General features: G+C 37.2%; 2 protein-coding genes across 15 annotated transcripts in view; both read left to right on the top strand.

The window, feature by feature from the left end:
- Window positions 1-27,331, top strand: part of LOC310716820 (uncharacterized protein) — a 91,441-nt gene that overhangs the window by 41,412 nt on the left and 22,698 nt on the right. For 10 of the 14 annotated variants that reach the window (XM_083524287.1, XM_083524283.1, XM_083524278.1 and 7 more), the window contains 3 exons: window positions 1,279-1,440; window positions 21,196-21,369; window positions 22,352-22,525. In XM_083524287.1, coding sequence (XP_083380413.1) covers window positions 1,279-1,440; window positions 21,196-21,369; window positions 22,352-22,525 — 510 coding nt within the window. The remainder of the gene's footprint in view (window positions 1-1,278; window positions 1,441-21,195; window positions 21,370-22,351; window positions 22,526-27,331) is intronic. The other 4 variants (XM_083524285.1, XM_083524290.1, XM_083524279.1 and 1 more) reach the window with 4 other exon arrangements.
- LOC310716859 (protein NLRC3-like) lies at window positions 5,960-26,615 on the top strand. Its single transcript, XM_083524425.1, has 11 exons — window positions 5,960-6,058; window positions 10,415-10,539; window positions 11,068-11,169; window positions 12,517-14,307; window positions 14,491-14,664; window positions 20,193-20,365; window positions 21,196-21,369; window positions 22,352-22,525; window positions 22,712-22,976; window positions 25,365-26,372; window positions 26,419-26,615. Exons 2-6 carry the CDS (start codon window positions 10,454-10,456, stop codon window positions 20,305-20,307), a joined length of 2,268 nt encoding a protein of 755 aa, XP_083380551.1. The 5' UTR covers window positions 5,960-6,058; window positions 10,415-10,453; the 3' UTR covers window positions 20,308-20,365; window positions 21,196-21,369; window positions 22,352-22,525; window positions 22,712-22,976; window positions 25,365-26,372; window positions 26,419-26,615.

The following is a 27,331-nucleotide window of genomic DNA, read 5'->3' on the forward strand; positions in this document are numbered from 1 at the left end:
TAGCTCTATAGTCTATAAAACATGCTTCTTTTTTGTATTTTAAGTGAAAGTTATTCCGTAACAAATACAAAAAAAAACCTTCCCCCCGAGACACAGTATATTACATCATTATTGTTTTATTGGATTAAAAGTACTTTTTGGCACGTTCAGTGGACCCTTACCTTTTGAAAATTAACTGGGATTTGCATTTGTGAAACAAGTATTTGGTGCCTATTTGTTGATGTGTTCTGGCTACAGTAATTCAGCAAATACATTCCTTATAAGTGTTCCATTGAAGACAAATCCATCTAAAACCAATGTTTGAAGCTTAGACCTTTAGAATGATATGTTGTTTGTCATGATCACTTTTTATTAAATTAATTTTTTTGTCCAATGTATTTTTTTTTTTTTTAAAGGTGTAGCAACATACACTATATTGCCAAAAGTATTGGGTCACCTGGTCGTAAGTACAGTATGTGTTTTTTGTGCATTGCATTCCACATTTAGTCCCAACTCTTCTAATTCCCTCCACTCTTCTGAGAAGATGTTCCACTAGATTTTGGATTGTTTCTGGACATTTGTGTTCATCAGCCACAAGTGTATTATGAAAGGCAGGTAGTGATGTGGGTGAGGAGACCTAGGTTGCAGCCAGCGTTCAGTCCTTCCAAAGGTGTTCAGTAGGGATGAAATCAGAGCTCGATAGCAGGCCACTCAAGATCTTCCTCTTGAAGCATTTTAACCAGATCTTCAGGGAGCTCACTTTGGGCACAGGGACATTGCCATGCTGGAACAGGTTTGGGTTTTCAAGTTTAAGTGAATGCATCATTTTATTATAGCACCATCTAAAGACGTCCTGTACAAGAGCACCTCCAGCTTTGTGCTAACAGTTTGGAAAAGAAGCACATATAGCAGAAAGGTCCGGTGACCCAATACTTTTGGCAATATAGTGTATATAATAAGGGCTGATACATATGTACATACACAAACATATAGACATAGCTAGTAAATGTACCTTACTTACAGTTATATTTTTTAACAAAGCTAACAGAAAGCCATTACATAATGGATTTCAATCAATTACATTCAATTCTTACATTATTAAAATCCTTAAATGTTTTTAACAAATGTAATTGTTGTGCTGTAGACCGTGCATTCGTCTTATATCCCTCAACTAAACTTTGGCTTGATGGAGCACATGCCCCAGTGAAGAACTGGTCATGAACATGAGCTAAAAATGCCTTTCTGAACTGATTTTTGTGTTCTGAACTGAGAAAGTAGTGTGTCATTGTCCCTCTGCAGGTTGTGCAGTTGTGGTGTATCAGATGAAGGCTGTGCTGCTCTGGGATCAAACCACTCACACCTGAAAGAACTGGATCTGTCTTGGAATAAACTTGGAGACTCAGGAGTGAAGTGTCTCTCTGCTGTACTGGAGAATCCTCACTGTAAACTGGAGACACTGAGGTAAGATCATCTCTCTCAGAGTCACATGACCTGCTCCTCATCAAAGCCAGTTTTACACTGTACAATTCCAGAGATTTATTATGATTATTGGCCAGTGATTGCATGCACAATATCTAGTTACAAATCTGAAGTCTGCAATTTATCCATTATTTCTTTCCATGCCTTTTTGTTTCTACACTTATCCTTCAGTTGACACATTATAGAAACATTTTGACTATTGGTGCAATACAGCAAACTTTTTCTTTCTTTTTCTTTCACTGTTGCCACAATAATGTTCTGTAAACATTTGACCAACTCCCATTAGTAGATTTTAGATGAGGGATGTTTCAGCAATAACCGAGACTTCCTAATTGGTTGCAGCTGCCCTAAACCGGATAAAAGAAGACTTCTCTTTCTATAACTATGTACAATAGAGTCATAATTTGCTAATTACTCAGGCGCTAATTACAATTAGCTTGTAAGCAATTTATAAATGTAAGCATCAGAGCTGTTTTTGAATAAATTTTTTTTAACATGAAGTTTTTGTTTAAATGATCAATTCAATTATGGATATTTAAGTGCAAAACAGTTGCAAAATGTTTAGCAATTCGACATTCTTATGGATTCTGTCTGGTTTCTCCACATTAAATCTTTATGCTGTTCATTTGAAGACATTCCCAACAGAAAATAATTTTAACCTTTAAGTGAAGAGAAATCCAAAGAGAAACAGGGCAACAGGATAAATTATGAAGGGCCAGATTTACAGAATAGGTCAAGATCACTGGTATCTCTGGAGCAGCATGGCAGAAGAGGGAGAGGAAAGTGATGGAGAAAGATGGAAACACAGATTATTAGGCATGCTCATTTTTGTTTAATAGTTAAAAGACTATCTTCAGCTTGGTCAGAGTGCAAAATACAGATCATCTGCAAAACCAAATGTAACATCATAAAAGAGAGAGCCAGAAGGTAACAGGGATCTAAAGCTCCAGCCTCTCCACTATACACAACCCTGATTGAACACATTTTTGGGAGTGAGTACATGGAATTAAAGAATTCCAGTTTACGCTCCAGATCTGCAGCGTTACTCTCGGAAAAACTATTAGCCCTAAACAATGTAGTACTCGTAGTGCACTATTTTGAGAGATTGTGCTGATTCCTGCTCTTATCTCCACTATTTAAGTTACTAATAAAAAACATAGACCTTTTGTGAAGCAGGTGTTCAATTTGTGTCTGAGGCTCCAAGAGTCACATCCCATTTGTTCGTGTTCAGGAAAAGTACAGTTTTAAGGAAAAAAAGATCATTTTGACATGTTTATCTGTAATAAATGGACATTCGGTGGAACCCAGATGAGGATGATGTTCCCTCTTGAGTCTGGTTTCTCTCAAGGTTTCTTCCTTCTGCATCTCAGGGAGTTTTTCCTTCACCACAGTCTCCACCGACTTGTTCATCAGGGACAAACTTACACTTATAAACATCTTCATTTTTATCACCACAGTATCTGTGTAAAGCTGCTCTGAGACAATGTTCATCATAAAAAAGCGCAATACAAATAAATGAAATGAATTGAATTGTGTTATTGTCTCTCTGCAGGTTGTGGTATTGTGATGTCTCAGATGAAGGCTGTGCTGCTCTGACTTCAGCTCTAAAATTAAATCCCTCACACCTGAGAGACTTGGATTTATATTTTAACAATGTAGGAGACTCGGGACATAAGCTGCTCTTCAGCCTTAAAGATGATAAACATTACAAACTACAGAACCTGCGGTGGGTTCATTCAGATCAACATGTAAAACATACAGTTCACTTGTATTTGTATTGTGCTTTTACCAGTGTCTCAGAAATAATTGTTAACAAAAATAATAGATTAAGAATATAAATATTCATACATTGTCACTATACATTCATCTACATTACTATATACGCAGTAGGTGACAGGAGTGTTATACGAGTTAAACATATTAGCATATTAACATGTAAATAATCTGATCCGATTTCTATAAAGATACTGACTGCAGATTAAGTCAATTAATACGTTTTTTTTTTCTTCTTGACTGAGCTTTGAATTTAAAATACAATTGTGTTTGTTTTCTTTTATTTTTAGGGTGTAAAGACCTTCGTTTGATAGAGACTCCAATGAAGACATTTTTATTAAATGTTCTCCATCACAGTGGTGTTTATCACATGGGAAACATAATATTTTGGTGATCTGTTTCTGTTCTTACTTCATGTGATTCTTCCTGTGTGTATAAACATATGCTAAATATTCTTCCATTAAATTAAATAATTGATATTTCTCCATATTTTTAGTCGAATCTTCTCCAAATTTGGCTCATATCATCTTGAGACCTATCTAAATAAAATAATATTTAATATTTAAAGCTGTTCACTCATAAGATTGTCAAATGCAGGAAAGATGGTGATTGGATGTATTCTTGGAAAATTTTTCATGAGACTTTAAAAATGTAACACTGGCCACCTATGGTCAAAAACTGACAATATCCAAATTTTTATTTTAAGAACTTTACAGTAAAACAGTTCTGTGATTCCGTAGTGTAAGCACAATTAAGCACAAACACAATTCAAAATGTATTATAAATTGTTTCATGCCTTAAAAATATTTTATTTATATATATATATATATATATATATATATATATATATATATATATATATATATATATATATATATATATATATATATATATATAAAAATGTGGTTTTAAATACTGAATGTGAGGCCATTCAAAATTGTTGTAGTATTATTATTATTATTATTATTACTACTACTAAACTTTGCAGAGTCATACCCTTCAGGAACAGATATCTCTGCAGCCTTCTAATTTGCATGTCTTGTTTATTTACTCAAAATTTTCATTCTACTATGTTTATTTTTTTACAGACATTAGAATTAATTTAAGACTTTCCATCGTTGGTGTGCAGTTTTAGTTTGCCATTTTGCAAGATTTTGTTTTAATTAGTTAACTATCTCTGATTGGGGTTATCTTAAAATATCTTAAACATAATCTCAAAATGAAATCCTAAAATTCCTAGCAAATTGTGTAGGAGAAAGTAGTTCTTCTTCTACTTCTTCTTCTTCTTCACTCTTTTCTTCACTTCTCTAACACACTCTCCATTACTTTGCACTGTTGATCCCAGGTACCTGAACTCCTCCCACCTTCTCCACCTCTTCTCCCTGCAACCACACCAGTCCACTGCCCTCCCTCTCATTCACACACATGTACGCCTGTCTGTCCTCGTCCTTCAACCGGTCCATCACCACTGCAAACAGGAAAGGGCTCAGAGCCAATCCTTGATTTCTCCAAATCCACAAACACAATGCAACTCATTCTGACCTTCTCTATACTTCTCCATTAACATTCTCAAAGCAAATAAGGCATCTGTGGTGCTCTTCCTCGGCATGAAACCATACTGTTGCTCACAGATGGTTACCTCTCCTCTTACCCTGGCTTCCACTACTCTTTCCCATAAGTTCATGGTGTGACTGATCAACTTTATTCCCCTGTAGTTACTGCAGATCTGCACATCTCCCTTATTCTTAAAGATCAGTACCAGCAAACTCCTTCTCCATTCCTCAGGCATCTTCTCACCTTCCAAAATCCTGTTAAACAATCTTGTTAAAAACTCCACTACATCACTCTCAAACATCTCATAGAAAATGGGTTGGACCAGATGACATACCGGTAGAATGGTATGTCATCTGGTCCAACCCACTTTCTATACTTCATCCTCTTAAAAGCTGCTCTCACTTCCTTCTTGTTAAACCTATGCACTTCCTGTGCTTTCTGAGTATAAATGTTTTGGGTGTGAACACATAATTAAAACTGCAAACCAGAATATAACACAAACATAACACATAAAACATTCCTGCTACTGCATCATCAACATTTCTAAGTGATCATGTGCGAGAGCTTGGATTTCTTCAGTGTTGGTCTATCAGGAATTAAGGATGTAAAAAATAGACCACAGACAATTCTATAAACATTTCACTGAAAATCACCCTAAATCACCAAAACTCAAACCTTTGTAAACCATGTCACATGTTACTCCACCTCTTCACAAATTTCATGAAAACTGAATGAAAGAGCGCTGACCTCGTCATTATAAACACTATCAATGCAATGCTTTCATTTTGAGAAAAATGTAAATGATAAAAGAGCAGTGTTAAACACTGATTGAGATCTTCTGTATTGGATACATGAGAAGAAAAGTTGTGACCTGGTTACCAGGTGATCTGTGTACCAGGAAATGTTCTTACTATGATTATTGTAGTTCCACAATGAGAATTGTGTGCAGTGTTGTGTAACATGAATAAACCTGAACTGTAGATGAATGTGTAGAAGGTGTGTTTATTACTGATTATTTTATTCACTGTGCAACTGGTAAAAGACACATAGAATCATTTACTATAAAACATCAGTAGAATGTGTGTTTGGATTTATAATCACTAGCATGTAATCTAATAAACACAATGTTGTATATGTGTGTGTCACGTGTGAAACTGCTAAACCTGTTCTACTTGTCTGAAAGTGAAAGAGTTTCTCCAGCTTCATCTGGACAAACACAAAGATCCAGAAACACTGAGATTAACGCAGACGCAACAAGGATTGTTGACTAAAGGTAAGGAATTTTCTCTATTTTACTTTTCTGTGGTCAAGTTGAGTTTATTTGTAGAGATTCATTGATTATTCCAGTTTCTCTCATTAATTTACACAAAAAAAGCCTACAAACTAAATCTGATGTAACAACATTTATCGCTGAGAGAAAACAGCAGATAAACATATATTTTAATATATGTTTAATATATTTAGGACCTCACATTTTGCTCAAACCTGACAATTGGGAAAAAACAAACCAGGTCTTTTTAATGATAACGAACTGTTTCTTTTTTTAAAAAAAATAGATTTCATTATATTTTTCAGCATGACATTTTCGCAGAAACACCATGTGTTTAGGTGTGACGTAACATGCATGATGACCTGAACATGCAGAAAAAAGCAAAAGCCCAAAAATGTGGAGGTTTAAATCCAAGTGTAGGTCTGGTTTCCCTCACAGCACCAGAATGTCTTATTGAGTTTAATGAGTTGATCAGTAGATGGAGACTTCCACTGATCAGTAGAACATACTGTATAGACTCTGTTTTTACAAATATTAACCAGATTTGCAAAAAAACATTATGCCAATGGTCAAATTCTTTACAATTCTTCAGGCATGAATTCACACAGGAACAGATTCTGTCCTCTGAGCGTATGACCATAAAATCTATTCTTCTGTCTAATCCCTGTAAAATATAAGGTTTATCATGACAATTACACCACTAAAGAAACAAGTCCTTTATAAATATGTTTTATAATAAGTTAGTATTTTGATAAGTTGTCGCTCTCTCTCAGCTATGCCTTCCTTGCAAATTTTTATCCCTGATGAGCAAGATAGTGGTGAGGAACCTGACTCAAAGGGAACCTGTCCTCATCTGGGTGGCACTGAATGTCCATTCATTGCAGTTGCTTTATTGAGGTGTGCAGAAATAGGTGCGTAAATGCAGAACTATTCATGCAGTCTGTGGTCCTGAGCCACTGTAGTAAACTGTTGATATTAATTACAGTCCATACTTTCTCAAGTAATTTCCATTCTTGAGTTGCTCACCGGCTTCATGGAACTTTGGATGTAGGTGTAGAGCCATCCCCAACTAAACGGAGTGGTCTCAATTTGAGAAGAACTCCATCCAGAGGTAGGAGATCGAGCTTAACCGGGCAGAGAGGAAAGGACAGGAACACTGGTCACTGGAACCTCATGTGGGCATGAGAGAGAGAGAGAGAGAGCAAGAGAGAGAGAGCGAGCGAGCGAGAGAGAGAGAGCAAGAGAGAGAGAGCGAGAGAGAGAGAGAGAGAGAGAGAGAGAGAGAGAGAGAGAGAGAGAGAGAGAGAATGGGTGAAAGGAAGAGGAAAAAATAAAGCTTGTTAAGCATTCTCATTGTTTGAATGTTAAGGAGACTATACAGTGTGACAAGGTGTAAACTGGGACTCTGTAGAAGAAAGATCTAAGAACTAAGAAAGACCTACCAACAAAAGGCTTGACTACATAAATGTGTTTTCAGCTTCCCTTCCATAGTCCCCATTATTTTATCTACCAACAAATAGCCTGAACATTTTGACCTAAATAGGCATAAGGAACATAATTTATAAGTACTTAAATACTGCAGTGCAAGACCATTTAGTGCTTTATATGTCCGTAGTAGTATTTTGCAATCAATGCAAGATTTTGGGCGCCAGTGTGGACTGATTAAAACCGGGGTGATGCTGTCATTTCCTGGTTCTGGCAAGGACTCTTGCTGCTGCATTCTGGACTAACTAAAGCTTATTTATGCACTTTACAAGACGATCCAGAGAGTAAAGCGGATGTAGAACAGCAGTCAAGTCAAGTCAAGTTTATTTGTATAGCGCTTTTCACAACAGACATTGTCTCAAAGCAGCTTTACAGAAAACAACAGTGAAGGTGAATGGTGTGCGTTTGTCCCTGATGAGCAGCCGTGGCGACAGTGGCAAGGAAAAACTCCCTTAGATGATATGAGGAAGAAACTTGAGAGGAACCAGACTCAAAGGGGAACCCATCCTCATATGGGTGACATCAAGAGTTTGATCATAGCAGTGTCACATGCTCACTGATACTCCTGTCAGAATTCAAAAACGTGCATGAGCACTTTACTGCACTGCAATGGATACAGAATAGCATCTGCCATTTACCTCAGACTGTCATTCATCCCAGACAGAAATTTACCTCGGATCAAAAATCACCTCAGACAGAAATTTACCTCACAGAAAAGTAAAACGTTTACAGTATTGTGTGTTCAATAGCATCCACCCTGTCTGAGATATATTTATAGGTATTTCTGTATATTCGTATTAAGTAGGAGCAGACTTGTAGCAAATGCGTCCGTGTCAATTTCACTCGAAAATTCACCTCATACTGAAATTCACCTCATACTGAAATTCGCCACAGATAAAAATTAATCTTGTACAGAAATTTACCTCAGACTGAATTTTAGATTTACCTCTGTACAAAATTTACCTCAGACTGAAATTTACTTTAATTTCAAGGTCACAGATAAAGGTCATATTAGAATGTTTTCTTCTTCAATAGCTTTCTCCTTTCTGTGTGAGGTATATTTTTATGGTCTTTCTGGCATAAATATTGACCTTAAAATGAGCAGATTTGTGGAAAATGTGTTTTTGTCACTTTTGGTGAAGTAAAATTCTAATTTTAATGTGAAATTATTTTAACATGTTTTCGCAAAACAGACACATAATTAAGATAAAATGCAAATAATATTAACCTCAGAGTAAAAATCACCTTAGACTAAAATTTACCTCCTCCTTGATCTTCCTCCTTTCCTTCTGCCTAGCTCTGTTATCAGCATACTTCTACCAATATACCCCATGTCCCTATTCTGTACATGACCAAACCATCTCACCTCAGTCTGAAATTCATCTCGGACCAAAATTTCCGACCGAAATTTAACTAAGACTGTAATTCACCAATTATTGAAATTCACCTCAGACCAAAGTTTAACTCTGAAATTTACCACAGTCTGAAATTCATCCCAATCTAAAATCCACCTGAGACTGAAATTCACCTATTTTTAAAATTCACCTCAGACTCAAAATTCACCTCAGGCTAAACTTTACCTGAGAATAAAATTTAACCTCACACCCAAATCACCTTAGACCTAAATTCATTTCATGCAAAAATTTACCTCAGACTGTTTTTTTTCCCTCACACTGAAATTCACCTCTGACTGAAATTCACCTCTGACTGAATTTCACCTCAAACTGTAATTTACCTCAAACTGAAATTCACCTCAGACTGAAATTCACCCTAGAGCATTGAGACTCAACAACTCCTGAGGTAAGATACTATTTAATATAACGTGTGTTATTTAAGATTGGTGACTTTTTTTCAGTGTTTGATGCCTTTGAGAAATATATTTTATACAATAATAATTTTATTATTGAAGCATATTGTAAAACATAATGTGTAACTGTAAATTAACTGTATTCATGTTTTTAGGTTCCTGAGTCTGAGACTGATGGAGTAACAGAAAAAAAAAACATGAATCATCTTAATCAATATGGTTTTTATGATAACTATGCTGTTTCATCCAGCATGTAAACATGAAATAGATATATATTGTCTATCTGTAAAGAAAATAGATCTGAATATATTTATTAAAATGTATATCTATATGAAATATGACATGTTTTGATATACATTGTGTGATTACTTCATAATGTACCTTTTTACATGTTCTTCCATTTGAACTTTGAACAATTACTTGAGCAATTCAACAAATATATACTCTAAATATATTTGGACTATTTCCTTCTGCGATCACCTTTTTGTATTAAAATATACGGTATCTATGTATCCTGCTATCAGTGTTGTGTAGTTGCCTTTGTGTATTGAATCGCAGTAGTTATTCACCTTTGGAATTTGTAAAGAAATCTTACAGAAAATCGTGAAGTACATTTTTGAAGATTATTTCTTTAAGATTCTCCCAAAATTAGCTTTTGAATGCTGTGGGGTGGGTTGAATACAGGCCTGAAAATGAATGAAAAATGAAATCTTGTTTTAGAAACTGTGAATAAATAGAAGTTTACAGTATCTTTGTATCCTGATGTTTAATCACAAGATAAGTGAAAGTGAATTTTTTTTCAAGGTTTTAATTGTTAAATGACTGTGACAATACTGTTATACCAGAGCAGTGCTAAAGATATTAAACATCTAATAGTGTAATTTGGAAGCCAACCAGTCATCTCACTGTGAACATAATATAATTAATCTTTTAATAATTATAGATTTATTAGTCTTTAATGTTGCATTACTGAACATGTGAATCTGGTGAAATTATCAATTGATTTCTTTACTCTTTCTTTCATATATGTTTATGTATGGTTTTATGTGGACTTTAATCCATTACAGCAGAAGAGATCAGACCTGGTCATTCACAGCTGTCTGTCCATGACCAATAACGTTTCTTTACTAATGGGAAAGATAGAGCTTTCTGATCCTGAACAACCTGATGAAGCTTCACAGTTCATAGAGAAGTAAGTTACTGTTTCTGTATCTTACACATTTAATGGATTAAGGATTTAGCATATTGTGAATCCGAAGTATAATCATTGGAGATCATTTTAGTAATGAGTTGTTTGTTATTGAAGAGTTATGTGTGTGTCCATGAGGAGACAAAATGATAAAAGGTTATTACTGTGTGTGTGTGTGTGTGTGTGTGTGTGTGTGTGTGTGTGTGTGTGTGTGTGTGTGTGTGTGAGAAAACAGTGAAACTCAAATTAAAAGATCTGACTCAACAGTGTCAAAGTCTCTTCTAAGCTAAGTCTCTTCCTTTACCACCACTGTTTAAAGATCAGAGAGACTCCTCACCTGGATACAGGTAACAACTTCTTACAAATCATGCAGTGCTGTAAAATATTACAGCTTTTTCCAGAAAAAATGCCATATACCAAAATAATCAGTAGAAATATTAGCATTTTAGTAATATTTAAAACAATTACATTCATTTTTAAATGTAGAGTGTGTGTGCATGTTGGCGTGTTCAGTGAAACCCAGATGAGGAGATCAGACTCACTAATTCCCAGCTGTGTGTCTATGAGCAGTGCTAAGTCTCTTCCTTTACCACCATTGTTTGAAGATCAGAGAGACTCATCACCTACATACAGGTAACAACTTCTTACAGTTCATTCTGTGCTTCATACAGTACATTATAGATATTATTGTATATAAATATATAAAGAGGAGTTGTTAAAATTAAACAGTTGCAGAAACATCTTGCAATTAATAAGGTTAACTGACAGCAGGTCAGTGGGAGGATTGGGAATAAATAGTGCATATTAGAGAGGCAAAGTCGACCAGACGTAAAGATGGGCAGAGCTTCACCAATCTGAGAAAAACTGTGTCTACAAACTTTGGACATTTTCAGAATAATGTTCCTCAACATCAAAAACTTTTACAGTACATGACATCATTAACAGTTTCAAAGAATCTGGAGAAATCTTTGTACACAGGGGACAAGGGCAAAAATCTATATTGGATGCAAGTGATCTTTGGGCGTTCCCAAAACTTCAGCAAATGGTCTTTCTGTTTCCAGGGGTATATGGAAAGCAAGATGTGATGCTACCAAGTGGTAAACATGGCCCTGCCCCAACTGTTTTGAGACCTGCTGCAGACATCATATTCAAAATGACTTTATTTTTTCTTTAAAAGTGTACATATTCCCTGGTTAAACAAAATATGCTTTTCATGTTCTATTGGGAATAAAATATAGGTTTATGAGATTTGAAATTTACCAGAAATATTTTTTATATGGTTTTCTTCTTGGTTTCTATCTGACTCCTGTAGTCATTGTGCCTAAAAGCACACTGAAAGTAATCTCAGTGTCACCTGTTGTGATCCATAATGCACTTTGCAAAATATATAGCTTTCATATGCATGCGCTCATTGTACACTTTAATAGGAACACCTTTACATTTATGCTGTTATACAATAATTCCCTCAGCAGCAGCACAATGAAGAAGGCAAAGAGTTTTATTTAACATTTACAACTTGTAAGACGTAACTTGTCTTGTAAGATGCTTTAAACATGTTTAAGAATTCAAGCAATTCAAAAATGCTAAACAGGATAAGGTCAAACAATTAGCTAACAATGCTACGACAACAAAATAAGAACATGGAATGAAAAAAGAACAAGATTGAGAACGTGTGAAAACCATGGAACATAGAACATAAAACACAGAGCACTAAACAAGTTACATACAAAATACAAAAAGATTGTAAGAGGATCAGTTTTAACGATGTTCATAAACACCAGGGACAGTAACATTTGCATTCTGTGAATGCTGTAAGAAATTTGCATTGAATTTTAAACTACGATTTTATGTAATGTGGATAATGGTCCAATAATTGTGTATAAGTGTAATATATAATATATAAAAACATTATACTACTTATTTTGGTTGTGAAGCAAACTGATTGATTTTGATTTCTCACCACGTGTTACAATTTGACAGGTATACCTCTATAACCACTGGACCTCATGGTTACGAGGCATGCAAATTCAATCTGATAAAGAAGTTTCAGCATGTACATGAGGTGATAACAAACCAGGAAAACCCAAAACTTCTCAATAAGATCTACACAGATCTCTACATCACAGAAGGAGACAGTGGAAAAGTCAATAAGGAACATGAGGTGAGACAGCTCGAGACAGCCTTCAGGAGAGCATCAACAGCAGAAACACCTATCAAATGCAGTGAGATCTTTAAGCCCTTATCTGAAGAAGACAAACCCATCAGGATCGTTCTGACAAAGGGAGTCGCTGGCATTGGAAAAACAGTCTCTGTGCAGAAATTCATTCTAGACTGGGCTGAAGGGAAAACAAATCAGGATGTTCTGCTCATATTTCCACTTCCTTTCAGAGAGCTCAATCTGATGAAGGATCAAAAACTGTGCCTGGTGGAGCTGCTTCACTTCTTTTTAAAGGAGCAAAAAGAAACGAATATTTTCAGTCTGGATAAAGTTCTGTTCATTTTTGATGGTTTGGATGAGTGTCGTTTCCCTCTGGATTTCCAGAACACAGTGAGAGTGTGTGATGTAACTGAACCAGCATCAGTAGATGTTCTGCTGATAAACCCGATCAAAGGAAACCTGCTTCCCTCTGCTCTCATCTGGATCACCTCCAGACCAGCAGCAGCTGATCAAATCCCCCCTGAGTGTGTAGATCGAGTCACAGAGGTACGAGGGTTCAATGACCCTCAGAAGGAGGAATATTTCAGGAAGAGGATCAGTGATCAGAGCCTGAGCAGCAGAATCATCACACACCTGAAGTCATTAAGAAGCCTCTACATCATGTGCCACATCCCAGTCTTCTGCTGGATTTCAGCCACTGTTCTAGAGAAAATGTTGGGTGAAGCAGAGAGTGGAGAGATCCCCAAGACTCTTACTCAAGTGTACACACACTTCATCATTCAGACCAACTTCATACAGAAAAAGTACACAAAGAGCCAAGAGGCAGATAAAGAAATGGTTCTGAAACTGGGGAAACTGGCTTTTCAGCAGCTGATGAAGGGCAACCTGATCTTCTATGAGGAAGACCTGGGAGAGTGTGGCATTGATGTGACAGAAGCATCAGTGTATTCAGGTGTGTGTACACAGATCTTCAGAGAGGAGATTGGGCTTCACCAGAGTAAAGTGTACTGTTTTGTTCATCTGAGCATTCAGGAACATCTCGCAGCTCTGTATGTGCACCTGACTTTTATAAATGAAACGAAAAATGTTTTTCAGAAGAGTCAGTTTTCTAAAAGGTCCATGCGGCTCAAAGACATTCCAGTGTCAGATGTTCACAAGAGTGCTGTAGATCAGGCTTTACAGAGTAAAAATGGACATCTGGATCTTTTCCTTCGCTTTCTTCTGGGTCTCTCACTGGAGTCCAATCAGAACCTACTACAAACCATAATGACACAGACAGGAAGTAGCTCTCACAACACACAGGAAACACTTGTTTACATCAAGAAGAAGATCAGAGAGAATCAATCAACAGAGAAATCCATCAATCTGTTCCACTGTCTGAATGAACTGGAAGATTATTCTCTTGTTGAGGAAATCCAACAGTACCTGCAATCTGGAAATTTACATCAAAACAAACTTTCTTCTTCTCAGTGGTCTGCTGTGGTGTTTGTGTTACTGACATCAGCACAGAAACAGGATGTGTTTGACTTTAATAAATATACCAACAAACACTGTACACCAGAGGAGGTTCTTCTGAAGCTCCTGCCTGTGGTTGCAGCATCCAGAAAAGCTGAGTAAGTAATGTTGAATATGAGTGTATGATATCATTGTTAATGCAGGATATCTGTGCAGCATGGTGTGATTTGAGATAGGTAAATGTATGTTATATTTAATATTTGTATTTTGGGAGGATTTAATAACATGTTTAATAATGTACACTAGTGCTGATTTAACCGGTTGTTTCCATTTGCTTTCAGTGTTAATAATTCTGCCCTGGAAGAGAAAGGTTGTGCAGCACTGGCCTCAGTGCTCAGCTCTGAATCTTCCAGTCTGAGAGAACTGGATCTGTCTTGGAATAAACTCAGAGGTTCTGGAGTTAAGTGTCTCTCAGCTGGACTGGAGAATCCTCACTGTACCCTGGAGATACTGAGGTAACAATTAAATGGGACACCCACATAAATGTTCTTATAAATACTAGTGTACCAGAAATTTGACCCTATGTCCATTAATTTGTTTTTCTTCATGGAATAGAATAGCCTTCATTTGTCATTACAGCACAGTGAAATTTGTTCTTTGCATATTCCAGCTCGCTCAGAAACTGAGGTCGGAGCACAGGGTTAGCCATGATACGGCGCCCCTGGAACACAGAGGGTTAAAGGCCTTGCTCAAGGGCCCAAGAGTGGCAGCTTGGCAACCCAGGACCTTAACTACTGAGCTACCACCCCCCCCCCCCAATTAAGATATTATAGTTCATTATAACTCTTTATTCCCATGTCAATGTTAGATCAATGTCAGGACCATTCAGGTTTATGCGGCGCGCACCCCCGGGTTTCGCGGCGCGCACATCCGGGTCGGCAGCCATCTTGCCGTTTTTCACGCATCACGTGTCACTCGGATAGAAAGCCTTTTACTCCCAGCCAGATTATCTCACCGGCTTCCTAAATCCCTGAGTGTACTCTGAAGAAAAAAACAATTTCTATTGTTGTACATTGTACTCCCCTAACAATGGATTCCTGGAGTGTGATACTGATAAGGAACAAAAGACCCATATCAGCAGTCCTGAGGAATCCACAAACACTTCACGGACAGGAGCAAGCCATGCCGCATGTGGCAAGGCACCTGCCTATGACAGTTATGGCTCTCTTCCAGATGCGCTGAACAGCTTCTACGCCAGTTTTAAAGCACAGACCAACGTGAACGCACAAAAGACCACCCCTCCATCCAACGACAAGTTGCTTTGTCTCTCCACTGCGGAAATGAGGAAAGCTCTAAGCAAAGTCAACCCACCGAAAGCTGCAGGATCAGACAACATTCCTGGCAGAGTGTTCAGAGGATGTGCAGAGCAACTGAGGCAACATCTCTCTAATCAGCGCTGATGTCCCAAAGTGCTTCAAGACAACGACCGTTGTACTCATGCTAAAAAAAACATCTGGGTCCTGCACATAAAGACCCTGTTGCCAATAACACTAGACCAACTGCAGTTCGCATACCGCTCAAACTGCTCCATCAATGACGCTATTGCCACCATTCTCTACCTGGCCCTCACTCACCTGGAAAACAAGGATTCATAAGTACGAATGCTGTTCATCAACTTCAGTTCAGCATTCAACGCTATCATTCCTCAGCACCTGATTGGGAAGCCAAGCCTGTTGGGCCTGAACATCTCCCTCTGTATCTGGATCCTGGACTTTTTGACTGGAAGACCTCAGGCAGTCTGGATCATGAACAGCATCTCCAACACCATTACACTGAGCACTGAGGCCACTCAGGGCTGTGTCCTCAGTCCCCTGCTGTTCACCCTGCTGCCCCACGACTGTGTAGCAATGCACAGCTCCAATCAGATAATTAAGTTTGCTGATGACATGGTGGGTCTAATCAGCAAGAATGACGAGTCAGCATACAGAGAGGAGGTGCAGAGGTTAACGGACTGGTGTAAAGCCAACAACCTGTCTCTTAACTTAGACAAAACAAAAGAGATGGTTGTTGACTTCAGGAGGACTTCAGGAGGACAAAATTGACCGTTCCCCACTGAACAACAATGAAACTGAGATTGGGGAGAGCACCAAATACTTTGGTGTTTACCTGACAGAGAACCTTACCTGGTCCCTCAACACCAGCTCTGTAACAAGGAAAGCCCAGCTTAAAAAGCTGAGGAAGGCACAGCAACAAAACACTAAATGGTTTAGCTCCAAATTATCTCTCCAGTCTTCTAACACGCTACAATAAGTCATGCTCCTAAAGATCTCAAAACTCCAGCTTCTAGTAGTTCCTAGAATAGCAAAGTCCACTAAAGGCGGTAAAGCATTCTAATATTTAGCTCTTATACTCTGGAATAGTCTTCCTGTGTTTGGGGCTCAGACACACTCTCCCAGTTTAAGTGCAGATTAAAGACGCATCATCGCTCCTCCTCTTTATCACTTTCGAATAGCTGTGTGGCGAGCCACGGTTTATCAGGTTTTATGTTAACATCCGAATGTGGAGCGCTAGTAGCTCCCACAATTGCATCAACGTCTTCAGCATGTGAACTTAAAAGAAGTCAAGTCAAGTCAAGTCAAGTTTATTTGTATAGCGCTTTTCACAACAGACATTGTCTCAAAGCAGCTTTACAGAAAACAACAGTGAAGGTGAATGGTGTGCGTTTGTCCCTGATGAGCAAGCCGTGGCGACAGTGGCAAGGAAAAACTCCCTTAGATGATATGAGGAAGAAACCTTGAGAGGAACCAGACTCAAAGGGGAACCCATCCTCATATGGGTGACATCAAAAGTTTGGTCATAAATCTTTCAACAATACAGAACAATTTGTGATCATCATAGATCCAGCATCAGCTTCTCCATGCCAGGGCCTTTAAACACTCGGCATCTACTTCTCCATGATCATCCATAGGTCCATAATCTTCACGAGGTGGGACGTGACTGGAGCTGGCCAAACCTCAGGATGCCTCGGGATGGGGAGAGAAAGAGAAGCAGTGGAGAGGAATTAGCGTAGCTGCTGTTCATGATATTAACAGCACAAGTTGATAATGTGCATGTGATCAGATGTTCTGGAGCACAAGGTTATGATGTGATGTGTGTGATGTGTGTTATGTGTAGGCTTTGCTAAAAAGATATGTTTTTAATCTACACTTAAACTGGGAGAGTGTATCTGAGCCCCGAACACTGTCAGGAAGACTATTCCAGAGTTTAGGAGCTAAATGTGAAAATGCTCTACCGCCTTTAGTGGACTTTGCTATTCTAGGAACTACTAGAAGCCCAGAGTTTTGAGATCTCAGGGAGCGTGACGGATTGTAGCGTGTTAAGAGACTGGATAGATACATGGGAGCCAAACCATTTAGTGCTTTATAAGTGAGTAGCAGTAGTTTGTAGTCTATTCGAAACTTAATAGGAAGCCAATGTAGGGACGATAAGATTGGGGTTATATGATCGTATTTTCTTGACCTAGTAAGAACTCTTGCTGCGGCATTCTGAACTAACTGAAGCTTGTTTATTAATGATGCAGGACATCCACCTAGTAATGCATTACAGTAGTCTATTCTAGAGGTCATAAACGCATGGACGAGCTTCTCTGCATCAGATATAGATAACATATTTCTTAGCTTAGAAATATTTCTAAGGTGAAAGAAGGCTGTTTTTGTAACTTGATTGATGTGATTTTTGAAAGATAAGTTGCTGTCTAAAATAACTCCCAGGTCTTTTACCGTTGAACTAGTAGTTACAGAACAACCGTCTAAATGCAGGCTGAGATGCTGGAGCTTCTGTGTACTATTTTTTGGGCCGATGAGCAAAATCTCCGTTTTATCAGAATTTAATAGCAGAAAGTTATGGGTCATCCAATCTCTTATTTCTTCAACACACTCAGTTATGCGAGCTAATTGAGCTGTATCGCCTGGTTTGGATGAAATATATAGCTGGGTATCATCAGCATAACAATGGAAGCTAATTCCATGCCTTCTAATAATATTTCCTAATGGAAGCATGTATATTGTAAAAAGCAGGGGTCCCAGAACTGACCCTTGTGGCACGCCATAATTTACTAGCATTATCCTGGATAGCTCTCCATTTAAATCTACGAAATGGTAACGATTGGACAGGTAGGATTTAAACCAGCTTAATGCCTGTCCCTGAATACCGATGTAATTCTGTAAGCGATCGAGGAGAAGATCATGATCTATAGTGTCGAACGCAGCACTAAGATCTAGTAAAACTAATAGGGAGATGTAGCCTTGGTCTGAAGCTAAAAACAGGTCGTTAGTGATTTTAACTAGAGCAGTTTCTGTGCTATGATGGGGCCTAAAACCTGACTGAAACTCTTCAAAGATATTGTTCTCCTGCAAGTGGTTACATAGCTGGGCAGCGACAATCTTTTCTAAAATCTTAGACATAAATGGGAGATTTGAAATTGGTCTGTAATTCGATAGCGTGCTTGGATCCAGATTAGGTTTTTTAATGAGGGGCTTAATAACTGCTAACTTGAGGGATTTAGGGACATGACCTAACGATAGTGAGGAGTTAATAATATTTAAAAGAGGCTCACCAGCTGTATATAACACTTCCTTCAGTAGTTTAGTGGGAATTGGATCTAACTGACATGTTGTTGATTTAGCTTTCATAATAGCATCATACAGCTCTTCCTGTCCTATACATGTAAAACAGTGTAGTTGTGGGGTTGTAAGTACGATTGTGTCGGGAGATGCTGTCAGAGGTTGAACTGCCACAATTGTTTTTCGAATGTTATCTATTTTTTCAGTGAAGAAATTCATAAAGTCTTCACTACTAAACTGTGATGGAACACATTTTTCAGATCCCTGATTTGTTGTTAATTTAGCGACTGTACTGAAAAGGAACCTGGGATTGTTTTTGTTATTTTCTATGAGTTTGCTCAGGTGTTTAGCTCTAGCAGCTTTTAGCGCCTGTCTGTAGCTAAGCATACTGTCTTTATACGCAATTCTAAATACCTCCAATTTAGTTTTCCTCCATTTTCTCTCCAGATTACGTGTTGTTCTCTTTAGGGCATGCGTATGACTATTATACCAAGGTGCAGGTGCTTGTTCTCGAACCTTTTTTAACCGGATGGGGGCAACAGTGTCTAAAGTGCTAGTGAGGATAAGGTCTATGTTGTTCGCCATCTCATCAAGATGATCAGCAGTTATGGGTTTAATGTGAAACTGCGATAAATCAGGCAGGTTATTTATGAATCTGTCCTTAGTGGTTGGAATAATAGTCCTACCAAGTCGATACCGTGGTGAAACACGGTTAATCTGCTCTACCGGTAGTGTGTACAGTAGGAGATAATGGTCTGTGATGTCATCACTCTGGGGTAAAATATCTATATCAGTGACGTCTGCTCCGTGGGATATTATTAAGTCTAGTGTGTGGTTAAAACTGTGGGTTGGTCTGGTGACGTTTTGTTTAACTCCAAAAGAGTTTAGTAAATCGACAAATGATAATCCTAGGGCATCGTTTTCATCATCTACATGAATATTAAAATCTCCTACAAGCAGCACTTTATCAAAGCTGATCAAGAGGTCTGAGAGAAAACAAGCAAACTCATGAAGAAAATCAGCGTAGGGTCCTGGGGGTCTGAAGAGAATCACTATAATAGGGGGGTAACACACTAGATTCATCTCTGATTGTGTTTTGCTGCATCTTCTCTTCTTGTTCACGTGAACGCTGTGCAGGGTATTGCACCTCATAGTCTTTAAGGTGGGATGGGGTCTGAGTTCTGCGTCGTGGGTGCGGATACTCACTGGAAGGTTGTTCTGACATCCTACTTCTGTGGCTCGAAGGACCAAATGTGAACAAGTTTTCCTCTCTAGCTCGAAGGACCATATAAGGATTTTCACTATCTTGTGTGGCATTTAGATAGATTCGAATAGAATTGTCCACCAACATAGCCAATATTGATTTTCTGTAACACAAACTTTGGGTTACACTTACATATTTGGCTATTGTCTCTCTGCAGGTTGTCTGATTGTAGTTTTTCAGAAGAAGATTGTGCTACTCTGACCTTTTCTCTGACATCAAACCCTTCACACCTGAGAGAACTGATTTGTCTGGGAATAAACTCGGAGTTTTAGGACTGAAGTGTCTCTCTGTTCTACTGGAGAATCCGCACTGTAAACTGGAGACACTGAGGTAAGATCATCTTTTTGAGACATGACTTCAATGGCTTTAACATCAAGTATCCTGATTAAACAAAAAGGTATGTGGGCACCAGGCCATCAAATCGATAGAAACTTGTTTGAACAAGCCAAAATATATTTGCATTTATATAATATTAAGTGCTGCTGTGAAGGGGTCAGTTTTAATGAAGCTGGGTTGGTTTGTAGTTTAAATTGTATGCACCTGAAACAAAATTGCAAGTCATGTTCAGATAATTTTATGCAGTGTCTATTTACTTAGACACTAAGTAAATGTATAAAAGTAACTAACATGTAAATAAAAATTTTATAACATCTTTTTCTTTGTAAAGCTGATCTCTGGCAATGTCTATTGTCAAAAACACTAGAAAAGCAAAACTGAATTAAACTGAATTATATATTTTTATGACCTACATATTAGAACACAAACAAACAATTCTTCACAGCTCAAGGGGATTAGTTTGGTATGTAAATTATATTAAAGACATTTTATGGCTTCATTTTTTTTCACGTTTCTCCTTGTGTACAAAAAAATATATCAAGTTGACTATAACATTTTTCTCAGTAACTACAAGTAAATATTGTCAACAAGAGAAACAAGAAACAAGAGAAAACATGAAACAACAGAAACATTCATGCACATATCATAAAAATACATTTAATGTATTTTACTGTTACTTTGTTTTTTAAACTAGTGATCTCACTTAACACGTGAATAAGATGCTGTATTTAATCATTCATTTTCATTTTTGATTAATAACTGCAGTGTTTCTCTGATGAAAAAGTTCCTGCTGAACTGATGTGTGTGTCATTTTCTCTCTGCAGGTTGTGTTATTGTGGTGTCTCAGATGAAGGTTGTGTTGCTCTGACTTCAGCTCTGAGATCAAACCCCTCACACCTGAGAGAACTGGATCTGTCTAGAAATAAAATTACAAACTTAGGAATGAAGTGTCTCTCTGTTGTACTGGAGAATCCTGACTGTAAACTGGAGACACTGAGGTAAGATCATCTCTCTGAGAGTCACATGACCTGCTCCTCAGTAACACACATTCACTAACAGTGACAATGAAGCAGAGGTTTTAGTTTCAGTATCAAATATCTTGGCAAATCATTACAGATTTACAGATGTTCTGTCAACAAACAGCCATTATTGTCAAAATAGCTGGCATGTGTGAAGTGAGTACACCGTCAGTGAACATGTCAAAACTGTGTCCAAAGTGTGAATATTGTGTGTGAGCACCATTGTTATCCAGCACTGCTTTAATCCTCCTGGGCATGAAATTCACAAGAGCTGCACAGGTTGTTGCTGGGATCCTCTTCCACTCCTCCATAATCACATCACGGGAATGCTGGATGTTAGACACAGGGTGCTTCTCCACCTTCCGCTTGAGGATCCCCACAGTTGATCAATAGGGTTCAGGTCTGGAGACATACTTGGCCACTCCATCACCTTCACCTTCTGCTTCCTCAGCAAGGCAGTTATCATTTTTGCGTTGTGTTTGGGGTCATTAATATGTTGAAAAACTGCTGTTTCTAAAGCGGGGCATCATGATGTTCTTCAGAATTCAAAGTACATGTTGGAATCCATGTTTTCCTCAATGAACCGCAAAATAGCATAGATGTTAATTGAAAGCAGGGCATCACTGTTGTCAAAGTGACCAGAAACAGAAAATTATAAAACAGCCTTAATTTTTCACATTAAGCACAGAGAGGGTCAAGGCTTCGGTATAAACTCCCGACCTTAAAATATGTAAACTGGAGCCTTAACATTTTGAGCCAACACTGCCTCAGCCCATTCTAAGAGACTCACCATTACTGAATGTGACTCTCCACAAAGATTTGCTAAAGGAGCAGCTACAGTTAAATATTTGCAAGAGACTGTAATTAAAAAATAGCAATACACTGAAGTCATAGTTTATGACTGAATCACATTTATGTCTTATTCTAAGAGAGTGAAGTGTGTGTCATTGTCGCTGCACAGGTTGTATGGTTGTGGTGTCTCAGATGAAGGTTGTGCTGCTCTGACTTCAGCTTTGAGATCAAACCCCTCCAACCTGAGAGAACTGAATCTGTCTAAGAATAACCTCAGAGACTCAGGAGTGAAGTTTCTCTCTGCTGTACTGGAGAATCCTCACTGTAAACTGGAGATACTGAGGTAAGATCATCTCTCTGAGCGTCACATGACCTCAGTAAGAACCATTCCCAAATAGTGAGACTGTAGCAAAGGTTCATATAATCCACAAAAACGATTCTGTACTTCAGAGTGTTTGATCAGGAAAAGACTTCTGATCTCTGTATTCTGATCTGAGAGTTAAGAGTGTATCAATATCTCTCTGCACAGATTGAGTGACTGTGGTTTCTCAGATGAAGGTTGTGCTGCTCTGACTTCAGCTCTGAAATCAAACCCCTCACACCTGAGAGAAATGGATCTGTCCTGGAATAATTTTAGAGAATTAGGAGTGAAGTGTGTCTCTTCTGTACTGGATAATCCTCACTGTAAAATTAAACTAAGGTAAGATCATCTCAACACAAAACCTGCTCCTCAGAAAGACATTTTCTAATAGTGAGACTGAAGCAGAGGGTTTAGTTTTAGCATCAAAGTTCCTGTGGATGAAAACCATTTCACTGTATCACTGATTAATCTGATCATTTGTTGCATAATTAAATGCTTAAATATACATTATATGGACAAAAGCTTATGGACACCTGATCATTAATAAACTTGAAACATTGTGTCTAAATTTCAAAACACTTTTTTTTTTTACCATGATTCTGCAATAGGACAATTCCTAAAATTCCTACTGAAGCATTAATTAATTAAAGACTCTTTAATGTTCTAACTTAAATTCAACACATCACATTAACCCTCTTAAAACAAGGGTACATTCAACTACATCATCATCATGTGGCTCTTCCATGAATATTGATTGATATGTTATGTTTAATGAAGATTTAAAGCTGCAGTGTCCTGATCTCTGTGTCCTGAAATGAGCATGTGAATGTTTGATGTTTAATGTTAATGTTCAACCTGCCAGTTTAAATATAAAATGTATTATTATTATTTTTTTTGTTATGTAAAACGTACATATTTAGACCTATTATCATTATTTAATATGTCTATAAGTTAAAAATGTATTTTAAAGATTTGTAGAAGTATTGTGGTTCTATTCCCAGTAAGAGTTATTGATTATAAACAGGTTTAAATTTAATTTTGAGTCATTGTATTGGTATTTTTCTACGTGACTAAACTTTGTATTCAAACTGAGGCTCATATTTAATGTTAATGATTAACCTGCCAGCTTCAATATAAACATTATTTCAATTTAATTCAAGTTTTCAATTTACAACCAGAATTCCGGAAATGTTGGGACGTTTTTTAAATTTAAATTAAATGAAAACTAAAAGACTTTTGAATAACATGAGCCAATATTTTATTTGCAAAAGAACATAGAGGCCATTACAAATGTTTAAACTGAGAAGCTTTAATGCACAAAATGAGCTTATTTCAAATTTGATGCCTGCTACAGGTTTTTAAAAAGTTAAAAGCTGAAAAAGCCAGATTATTTTTTTTATATTTAGCTAGAAGAACATCTAGCAACTAATCAAGTTAATTGATGACATAAGGTCTGTAACATGATTTAGCTATAAAAAGGGTGGTCTTAGAGAGGCAGAGTCTCTCAGAATTAAAGGTGGGCAGAGGTTCTTCAAGCTGTGAACGAGTGTGTAAAAAGATTGTGGACTACTTTAAAAACAACGTTCCTCAATGTCAAATTGCAAAGGCTTTGCAAATCTGATCATCTAAATTACATAACATCATCAAAAGATTTAGAGAGACTGGAGAAATCTCGGTGCATAAGGGATGAGGCCGAAGACTTTTGTTGGATGCCTGTGGTCTTTGGGCCCTCAGACGACACTGCAGCATTCATCGGTATTATTGTGTCAATAAAATTACTAAATGGGCCCAGAAATAATTCCAGAAACCACTGTCGGTAAAGACAATCCACAGTGCCATCTTAGATGCCAACTAAAGCTCTCTCATGCAAAAAAGGAAGCCATATGTAAACATTGTCCAGAAGCATCGTCGTGTCCTGTGGGCCGAGGCTCATTTAGAATGCTCTGTTTCAAAGTGGAACAGTGTTCTAATGTCAGACAAGTCCAAATTTGACATTCTTTTTGGAAATCATGGATGCCGTGTCCTTCGGGCTAAAGAGGAGGGGGTGCATAAGGGCATACGGTATGAGCAGCTTGTTTTGGAAGGCACTATGAATGCTGAAAGGTATATAAAGGTTTTAGAACAACATATGCGCCCCTCCAGATGAGGTCTATTTCAGGGAAATCCCTGTGTATTTCAGCAGGACGATGCAAAACCACAAACTGCAGCTATTACAACAGAATGGCTTTGTAGTAGAAGAGCCTGGGTGCTGAATTGCCCTGCATTCCAGATCTTCTGCCTACAGAGAACATTTTGCACATAATTAAATGAAAAATACGGCAAAGACGACCACGAACTCTTCAGCAGCTGGAAACCGATTTTAGGCAAGAATAGAATTAAGACTCGAGAAACTCATTGCCTTAATGTCCAGACTTCTTCCAACTGTTTTGAAAAGAAGAGGAGATGCTACACCATGGCAAACATGCCCCTATGCCAAATTTTTTGAGACCTGTGGCAGGCATCAAAAAATATGAGCTCATTTTGTGCATAAAAGTGTACAATTTCTCAGTTTAAACATTTGTTATGTTCTCTATGTTCTATTGTGAATAAAATATTGGCTCATGTGCTTTGAAAGTCTTTTGGTTTTCATTTTATAAAAAAAAAAAAAAGAAGAAAACATCCTATGTATCCTATACATGACACCAGGAGAACAATATAAACACTGGAAAGTGAGATATATCATGAGCACTGGACTGTGTGATTATAAGTAACTTTCTATTGTACTGTCTAATAATTATTATTTATATTTTTTCAGGACCTAAAGAATTTTCATCTGATGCAGATTTTAATTAAATGTGATTTCTTCATTTGTTTTTAAGAGTGCGGTGCTGCAGCACTAATATAATGATTAAACACTTGCCGAAAATGGAATTGTTATTATTATTATTATTATTATTATTATTATTATTATTATTATTATTATTATTAACAAACATTTCCGCAGTGAGGATCCAAACCTCATAGCAAGACTCCAGTTCTAGTTAAGGTTCAAGATGAATTCTATAATTTCTATGTAGAGTGTAATACCAGAGTGCATCCACTAGGAGCAGCATTTATTATTGTAAGTGACATGAAATACTGTATTGTAATGCTACGGTTTGAGTGCAGTATAAATAATAATTTGTTTATATATTGTCCAAGTAATTTTACAATTTAAAGCACTGCTGTCTTGGGTATAAACTATTTTGCCAGTTAATGTTATAAATGTATGACAGTATAATTAAAATTAGAATATAACATGGGACATAAAGCATTCCTGCTACATTTACATTTACAGAATTTAGCAATGCCTTTATCCAGAGCTCCTGCACCATCAACATTCCTGAGTGATTGTTTGAGTGATGGATTAATTTCTATAGGGCTGCTTGATAATACTTTTATTTATAAACCATGTTACTCTTAATACAATCAGATTTCACCAATGACCAGCAGTGACACTGTTTTGGAGAAATGTCTATCAGCAATTGAGGGGGAAAAATCCTGGACCACAGACAACTTCATACACATTTTACTGAAAATCACACTAAACCTCATACACACCTTTTGTAAAACACGTCACTTTCTCCACGAATCTTTACAAATTTCATAAAAACTGAATGAAAGAGCGCTGACCTCATCAAGATAAATGCTATTAATGCAATGATTTCAATCTGAGAAGAATGTAAATGATAAAAGAAGCAGTGTTGTTTGGGGTCCTGTGCTGGAGGTCGAGTAACTGAACACTGATGGAAAATCTTCTGTATTGGATACATGAGAAGAAAAGTTGTGACCTGGTTACCAGGTGATCTGTGTACCAGGAAATGTTCTTACTATGATTATTGTAGTTCCACAATGAGAATTGTGTGCAGTGTTGTGTAACATGAATAAACCTGAACTGTAGATGAATGTGTAGAAGGTGTGTTTATTACTGATTATTTTATTCACTGTGCAACTGGTAAAAGACACATAGAATCATTTACTATAAAACATCAGTAGAATGTGTGTTTGGATTTATAATCACTAGCATGTAATCTAATAAACACAATGTTGTATATGTGTGTGTCACGTGTGAAACTGCTAAACCTGTTCTACTTGTCTGAAAGTGAAAGAAATTCTCCAGCTTCATCTGGACGAACACAAAGATCCAGAAACACTGAGATTAACGCAGACGCAACAAGGATTGTTGACTAAAGGTAAGGAATTTTCTCTATTTTGAAGATCAGATGTGGAAAATTATTTTATATTTTATAAAACCGTGTGTAAAAACAGTAGGAAAACTGCACTATGTGAACTGGGTTTATTTACTCTTCTGTGCTTAAGTTGTTAGGAAATATGTATTTTTCTAATGCCTGGACTTTTAGGATGGGAACTGAAACCTCACATTTTTATTAAAAGCTTATTCCTTAATCCATATTGACCTTCAGCTCTTTTACTGAGAGCAAACACGTTTTTTTATGGATTTTATTAGATTTGTGCTCAATGAAAACTTTCAATGGAAAAATTTTATATCAATGGTCAAATTCTTCCTAAGATTCAGACACAAAATCACACAGGAATAGATTCTGTTCTCTGAACATATGGCCATTAAAACTATTCCTCTGTCTAATCCCTGTGAAATGAGGTTTATCATGACAATTACACCATCAAAGATACAAGTTCTTTAATAATATATTTTATAATAATACGTTTGTATTACACTGATTTTCCTGTCAATAAAATTCTAAAACGTGAGCAAACACTTTACTGCATTAACAAACACAGACATGCAAA

This window comes from Silurus aristotelis (assembly GCF_946808225.1).
Source record: "Silurus aristotelis genome assembly, chromosome: 21".
Lineage (NCBI taxonomy): Eukaryota > Metazoa > Chordata > Actinopteri > Siluriformes > Siluridae > Silurus > Silurus aristotelis.

Coding starts and splice junctions, on each gene's coding strand:
- LOC310716859 (XM_083524425.1), top strand. CDS start 10,454: ATGACCAATAACGTTTCTTTACTAATGGGAAAGATAGAGCTTTCTGAT. Junction 11,170..12,516: donor GACTCATCACCTACATACAG/GTAACAACTTCT, acceptor ACAATTTGACAG/GTATACCTCTATAACCACTG. Junction 14,665..20,192: donor TGTACCCTGGAGATACTGAG/GTAACAATTAAA, acceptor GTCTCTCTGCAG/GTTGTCTGATTGTAGTTTTT.